The sequence below is a fragment of the Parus major genome, chromosome 26, assembly GCF_001522545.3.
Source record: "Parus major isolate Abel chromosome 26, Parus_major1.1, whole genome shotgun sequence".
Taxonomy (NCBI): domain Eukaryota; kingdom Metazoa; phylum Chordata; class Aves; order Passeriformes; family Paridae; genus Parus; species Parus major.
This window is the reverse complement of record NC_031795.1, coordinates 812,466-819,750: the sequence shown is the minus strand read 5'-3', so window position 1 is coordinate 819,750 and position 7,285 is coordinate 812,466. Positions and strand designations below refer to the sequence as shown.

The 7,285-nt window shown below is 58.1% G+C and overlaps 1 protein-coding gene across 1 annotated transcript in view; it reads left to right on the top strand.

Annotated features, from left to right (window-relative positions):
• Positions 1-6,541, top strand: part of SYT2 (synaptotagmin 2) — a 20,663-nt gene extending 14,122 nt beyond the window's left edge. The window contains exons 2-9 of the mRNA XM_015650382.3: positions 1,113-1,295; positions 1,433-1,602; positions 2,893-3,009; positions 3,213-3,380; positions 3,536-3,703; positions 4,080-4,197; positions 5,389-5,522; positions 6,150-6,541. Of these exons, the coding sequence (XP_015505868.1) occupies positions 1,130-1,295; positions 1,433-1,602; positions 2,893-3,009; positions 3,213-3,380; positions 3,536-3,703; positions 4,080-4,197; positions 5,389-5,522; positions 6,150-6,356 (1,248 nt within the window). The 5' untranslated portion in view covers positions 1,113-1,129 and the 3' untranslated portion in view covers positions 6,357-6,541. The remainder of the gene's footprint in view (positions 1-1,112; positions 1,296-1,432; positions 1,603-2,892; positions 3,010-3,212; positions 3,381-3,535; positions 3,704-4,079; positions 4,198-5,388; positions 5,523-6,149) is intronic.
• The last annotated feature ends 744 nt before the right edge of the window (positions 6,542-7,285 follow it).

The window sequence follows — 7,285 nt, the reverse complement described above, 5'->3', positions numbered from 1 at the left end:
TTGTGGAGGTCATGGAGACCCTTTGGGGCTGGAGCTGGGGTTGTGGAGGTCATGGAGATGCTTTGGGGCTGGAGCTGGGGTTGTGGAGGTCATGGAGATGCTTTGGGGCTGGAGCTGGGTTGTGGAGGTCATGGAGATGTTTTGGGGCTGGAGCTGGGTTGTGGAGGTCATGGAGACCCTTTGGGGCTGGAACCGGGGTTGTGGAGGTCATGGAGACCCTTTGGGGCTGGAGCTGAGTTGTGGGGGTACTTTGTACCAGGTTCACCTGCAGGAGTCAGAGCCCCACATTTACAAGATGATGTCTGTCCCTATCCTTGGCGGGTTCTCAGACCCAGCTGGGCTGGGGCGGGTCTGCTGAGAACATCAGGCTGTGCTGCAGCCCTGGATGAGACCTGAACAGCTTCCGTGGCTCCGTGGAGGAGCAGAGCTGGCCAGGGGAGCTCTGTGGGGTTGGGAGGGGTGGCGCCCAGGACGTGGTACCGGTGACATGTGAGCTGACCCATTGACCTGCTGACTGAATCCACCGCTGCTGTACAGAGCCAGCTCTTCCCAGCTTCCATCCATCCTCAAAATGTGTCCTGCCTAAGCTCCCTGGGGGCTGGAAGAAGAGCAGTGTGTTGCTACTCTTCTGTTCTCAGACTTGGAAGCTCCCCTGGGACTGGGAGCAAGTCCTGAGAGTGCCACACCAGCGCTGGGTCCCTGGGGTGCCCCATGCCTGGTGTCCCTGCCTGAGAAAAGGAGGAGATGGGAGACCTGCGTTTCTCCAAACTGACCTCATTCTTCTCTCCTGGGGATGCACACCCCTCCCCTCATCCCCAGGGGCCTTGCCAGGTGAACATCCTCCCAGGAGTGCTGCAGCACTGGCACCTTCATTGATGCAAGGCTGGGTGATGCTCCCAGTGGCTTTGGAGATGTCAAGGGCCAGGAAACTCAGAGGCCAGCTGGACTTCCCATGGCTTGTGAGGGATCCAGGTGACCTCTTGCAGACCTTGGGTCTGTGCCCCTCTAGCAGAGGATGAGGTGTCCTGGTGTGGTCCTGCTGCCCGTGCAGGGACACTGGGAAGGAGTGGGGGCAGCAGGGACGGGTGTCACCACGAGATGATGTGTTTCAGGGAGCCCCTGACCCACCATGACGTTCAAGCAAGCGTCCATGATGGCCCCGGAGGCCACGGCCAGCACGCTGCCCATGAGCACGATGGAGAACTCCACTGAGGCTGCGGGGCCGGGCGAGAGCAAGGAGGACATGTTCACCAAACTGAGGGACAAGTTCATGAATGAGCTCAACAAGATTCCCTGTGAGTAGCTCCTTTCCCAGGTGTTACCCTTCTGATGATCCCCCAGCACCACTCTGGTCCCAGTAGAACCTGTGGCACAAGGTTTTTGGGTGGGAGGGAGCTGCAGGGCTGACCATGACAATGGCTTTTGCCCACAGTGCCACCCTGGGCCCTCATCGCCATTGCGGTCGTGGCTGGACTCCTCATCCTCACCTGTTGCTTCTGCATCTGCAAGAAGTGCTGCTGCAAGAAGAAGAAGAACAAGAAGGAGAAGGGCAAAGGCATGAAGAATGCCATGAACATGAAGGACATGAAGTCAGGCAACCAGGTGATGTCCCCCTGGGCTGCTTGACTGACGGCCCCTCTGGCTGTTATGGACTGTGTCGGGGATGGATGGATCCATAGATCAGACTGGGATGGAGCCACCAGGACCCTGGGATGGCACAGTTGAGCCAGGACCTGAGACAGCAGCACTGTCCTTGTCCAGTGTCTGGTGGCCCAGATGGACCAGGCTCAAGCTGGCCTGGACCTGCCAATGCTTCACCTGAGCCAGGAAATGTTGATTTGATCCCTTGTGTTTCCTGCCTCCCTCTGAGTCAGACTCGTTTCTCTGAGCCTTTAGCTGAGAGGGGAGGGCTACCAGGCCACAACACCCACCAATTTGGGATCCCAGAATATCTGTGGTGAAGTGGTAGGTGCTGGTACCTCATCCTGGTGGCCAGCCTGAGGCAGGCTTTGGTACCCACAGCCTTGGGGCCACCCCGGCCACTTCAATGGCCTTGAGCCGTGGCCATTTGGAGGTGGTGGGAGAGTTTGGGTGTCTGTGCCTGCTCTTCAGAGCCATGTGGGCACCATGGGCATGCAGACAGGGCTGGAGCAGGAGAGGGGGGAGGTGTGGGGTGGGAATCCCCCGTGGAGAACGAGGGCTGTGTCCTCTGGGCTCCACAGGTGGTGCAAGCCCTGATCCCCGACCCTGCCATGGGTCCCTTGGTGTCTGTGTAACGTGTCTCTCTTTGCCCACGGTGCCCTCCTGTCCTCCTGCCCTGCTACCCTGGCTGCCTCTCTGCTCTGGGACACTCTGCACGTAAGTGTCACCATGAGCCTCCTTCTCCATCATCTGCTTCCTGGGTGGGATGGGGGGACACATCAAAGAGGGGGTAAGGAGCTGGGACTCCCAGCCCATGGACTGTGTTTGGAGAGGCTGGAAGAGGGGTGGATTTCCTAGGGACAATCTATTTCTGAGCCTACAAAGCCCTGATAAGCCCTTAGCTCTGGCTGTACTGCTCCTCCAAGAGTGGGCTGGGGGGCACAGGACCCACCAAACCCTCTCCACTGGAGTCAATCCCTTGTCCTGGCAGCCCTGGCAGTGCCCCTGTCATTTTGGCTGGACCAGCACTGGGGGCTCCCTGGGAGCTGCATGGCTGTGGCACAGCCAGTACCACCCCCAGCCTGCTCTGTCAGTGCTCCATGGCCCCAGCACGTGGGACTTCTTTCCTCTGGTGGGGACAACCTGGGTGCTGACATGCCAGGAGGGTTGGGGTGCCAAGGTCCCCAGTGTTGTGGGGCTGTGAGTGTCCTGCTGAGCTGGACACCTCGGCTGCCACTGCAGGACCAACAGGACGACGATGACGCAGAGACGGGTCTGACGGAGGGGGAAGGTGAGGAAGAGGAGAAGGAGCCGGAGAACCTGGGCAAGCTGCAGTTCTCACTGGACTACGATTTCCAGGCAAACCAGGTGATGGAGGGGCTGGGACTCGGCTGAGGAGTGGGGTTTGCCCAGGGGAGGATTTGAGAGGAGGACCTTGGAGGCACATGAGGGAAGGGGGAGCTGGGTGCTGTGTCACAGGAAGTCCTGGCCCATGTTGGACTGGAGATGAGCCCTTGGCAGCTGCAGTGCAGGGCCAGGCTGTCTCACTGAGGACTCCTCCGCCCTTCCAGCTCACAGTGGGGATCCTCCAAGCTGCTGAACTGCCAGCTTTAGACATGGGTGGCACCTCAGACCCCTACGTCAAGGTGTTCCTGCTCCCTGACAAGAAGAAAAAATACGAGACCAAAGTGCAGAAGAAGACCCTCAACCCTGCCTTCAACGAGACCTTCACCTTCAAAGTGAGCCCCTACATCCATAACGAGATCTTGTCTCCCACTCCAGTCCTTCCTCCTGGCTGTAGCAGGCCTGTTTGCTGACTCCCTGCTGGGAGTGGCTGGTCCTGGCTCGGGGTCCTCCGAGCCCCTCACAGCCCCCTTGTTGTCCCTTTGTGCAGGTGCCCTACCAGGAGCTGGGTGGGAAGACGCTGGTGATGGCCATCTACGACTTCGATCGCTTCTCCAAGCACGACATCATTGGTGAGGTGAAGGTGCCCATGAACACTGTGGACCTGGGCCAGCCCATCGAGGAGTGGCGGGACCTGCAGAGTGGCGAGAAGGAGGAGGTGAGAGCCAGCCTGAGATGGGGGCTGGCCATGGGGTGAGCTCTGCTTTCAGGGCCACCCCACAGTGCTCAGGGCCACCATCACTGTGGGGTCCTGCCAGGGTACCAGGAATATCCTGGCAGTCATTGCTGGATCTGACCTGTTGTTCCTCTGGGTAAAAATGTTTCTAGAACAAAAAATCAAGACTGTAAAACATCTTGAGTGGGCCTGGCTTGTCCTGGACCCAGTGATCAAACTCTTGTGTTGGTCCACAAGGTGCCAGCTTGTGCCTGGACCGAGCAGGGTTTGGGGGGACCTGTATGTGTGATCGTGTCCCAACACTGGAGTCCCAGGCATTGGCAAGGCTTTAATCTCCCCTCCTTGATCTGCTTGGCAGCCAGAGAAGCTGGGAGATATCTGCATCTCCCTCCGGTACGTGCCCACGGCTGGGAAGCTCACTGTCTGCATCCTGGAGGCCAAGAACCTGAAGAAGATGGATGTTGGGGGCCTCTCAGGTGGGTGTTGCTCAGAGGTAGCCTCTTCCCATCCTCTGTGGGGAAGGACTCTGGGGCCACCTGTCTGGCAGAGCTTGGGAAAACCTCCCAGTGCCTCCTCACGCCTTGGAGGCAGCCTGGTCTGGCTGGGGTGGGAGGAGAGTTGGGCACAGGATGCATCCCTGACTCTTGGGAAGAACGCTTTGAATTTGGTTCCCCTGGTTTGAGCAGGATCAGGATGCTGCAGGACCTGGGTGGTGAAAGTGCTCCTCTGCCATTTGCTCCTGGTCGTGTTCCTCCTTGATCTGGGGGCCAGGAACCTCAGCTGACAGCATGTTCTGTGCTTGAACTGTCTTCCCAACCCCATCCTGGGGCTGAGCTCTGTGCCCAGGGATCCTCAGCTCTCTCCAGATGTGCTTTAACCATGACAAGAGCAGTACCTGCATGGCTGGAAGGATTCAGCTTTATTGTGGGCTTTCCTGCTCCAGAACCAGGGGGGACGGGTCAGAACCCACACAAAGTGACTCACCTGACAGGCCAGCTGTCACTCCCTACAAGGGGGCCCCCAGCACAGAATCCCAGAATCATTACAGTTGGAAAAGACCTCCAGGATCACCAAGTTCAAGCTGTGCCTGATCCCCACCTTGTCACCCAGACCAGAACACTGAGTGCCATGTCCAGGTGTTGCTTGGACAGCTCCATGGATGGGGACTCCACACCTCTCTGTGTAGTTCCAATCCTGTTCCAATCCAGACCATCCTTTCCATAAACAAATTCTTTCTGATGTCCAACCTGAACCTCCCCTGTCTCGATGCCATTTCCTCCTGTCCTGTCCCTGTTCCCTGGAAACAGAACCTGACCCCCCTCCAGCTGCTCCCTCCTGTCAGGGAGTTGTTCAGAGACAGAAGATCTCTCCTGAGCCTCCTTTTCTCCAGGCTGAGCTCCCCAGCTCCCTCAGCCTTTCCTCATGTCTGACTCTCCAGACCCTTCCCCAGTTCTGCTGAATGCAGAAGAGCTCCATATTTTGGCCAGTTGCTCCCACAAATCTTCTCCAGCCTGACCATTTTGTTTTTGGCATCCATCCACAAACCTCACACCACCTTTACTCAGGGCAGTCTCTCCCTCACCCTGGGCTGAGATGTCTCCTGGGACCAGGCCAGCAGTGTCCCCAGGGCACCTCAGTCCTGGCTAATTCCCCATCCTGATCCCCAGATCCCTACGTGAAGATCCATCTGCTGCAGAATGGCAAGAGATTGAAGAAGAAGAAGACCACAGTCAAGAAGAAGACCCTGAACCCCTACTTCAATGAGTCTTTCAGCTTTGAGATCCCCTTTGAGCAGATACAGGTTTGTCTGATGACTCCCCTGGGATGGAACATGTCCTAAAGCTGCCTGAGGCCTTGCCCCAGCCTTCCCAGCAGCCTGAACTGCTCCTGCTGAGCTCCTGGTCTGGTCACCCAGGAGATTCTTCCAGTCCCATCTGGGGCCTGGGCTGATGCTGAGGGCAGCTGTTGCAGGGGCAGAGGTGGGAGGCTGGGCAGAGCCCATGGGAGATGAACCCCCAACCCAGATCATGACTAAAATAGGGTTTTCTCTGCTCCTGATCCTCCAGTGCTCACCCTTAGCATAGCAGGGTGGTCCTAGGAGCGTTTGGAACTCTTGGCCACTGCCTTCTGCTCCTCCATGTCCTGTGCAAGTCCCTGCAGGTGCCCCTTGCCCCTGCCCAGTAGCCCAGAGCTCTTGCCCATCCCCACACCACACTTTGGTGACCTTTCCCAGGTGAATCAGCTCAGGATGAGCTGGGCCCCCACCGGGCTCTGCACTCCTCAGAGAAGAACATGAAGGAAGCAGGGAAGGGGCCCTGCACCAAAATGGGCCACAGTGGGGCTCATCCCTGGAGGATCCCTGGGGCACCATGGAGCTCTCATGGCCACTGTGCCTTTCCCCCCCTCTAAGAAAGGTTTCCTTCTTTAGAAAGTGCAGGTGGTCATCACAGTGCTGGACTACGACAAGCTGGGGAAGAACGAAGCCATCGGCAAGATCTTCACAGGCTTGAACTCCACGGGCACGGAGCTGCGGCACTGGTCTGACATGCTGGCCAACCCCCGGCGGCCCATTGCCCAGTGGCACTCGCTCAAGCCCGAGGAGGAAGTGGATGCAGCTCTTGGGAAAAACAAATAGGCAGCTCTGCCGGCCGGCGCGGCGCTGCGGACAGTTGACCCAGAGCTACTGATACCTCAGTTCTGCAACCTTCCTTTTGGTTTTTTTGTTCTGTTTTAAGCTGAAATGTCCTTTGATACCTCTGGAAGGGTATCCAGGCAGTCCCAGTAGCTTCCAGGGGAAGAGGTTAAAGACATGGATGGTTCTTTTTGTTCTTCAGCATCGCTCCTTTCTGCTGCATGTCCCATTGACTCTGCTTGCCATCCCTTCCCAGTGCAAAGCCACTGGCACACCTGGGACCTTCCCCAGCAGCTGTGTCACCAGTCTGCAGCATTGCTGCCACCATCCTGCCCTTGGGATCGCGTGGGGAACCGTGGAAGGTGATATTGGAGCCTGCTGGTGTGAGATGACCAGACCCACCGTGCTTGGTTGGGGCGTGACCAGTAGTGAGACACAAAAATGGTGCAGAAGACCCTCTGAAGAGACCCAGTGCCTCCCCCTGGCCCTCTCCAAGGAAGGCTGAGTGCCCCTGGCCAGCTCCAGGTTTGGGTTCTCTGAGGAGAGGCTTGCAGGGGCCGTGGATCCTGCTGTGGTGGTGGGGTCAAGCTCTCAGTGCTGCAGCAGGAGCTGTGGAGGCACAGGGAGCCTCGGGAGGGCGGCTCCAAGGAGACACAGGATGAAATGTGGATGCACCAGCACCACCACCAGCATCACCCCCTGTGTTCTGTCCCCAGAGGGGCAGCGCTGGGTGATTTGTGTCTGTGTCCCACCATGCCTGGTGAATCCCATAGACCAAAATGCTTCCATGAGGCGAGAATACAATGAGAGGTCTCCAGATGTGATGGGGGCAGACCCCAGAGCTGCACCACCCCTGGTGGCTCCCCAGAGACCATCCATTGCATGTCCCAGGGCTCAGACCCCTGTGGGCACCCCAGCCTCAGGGCAGCTGG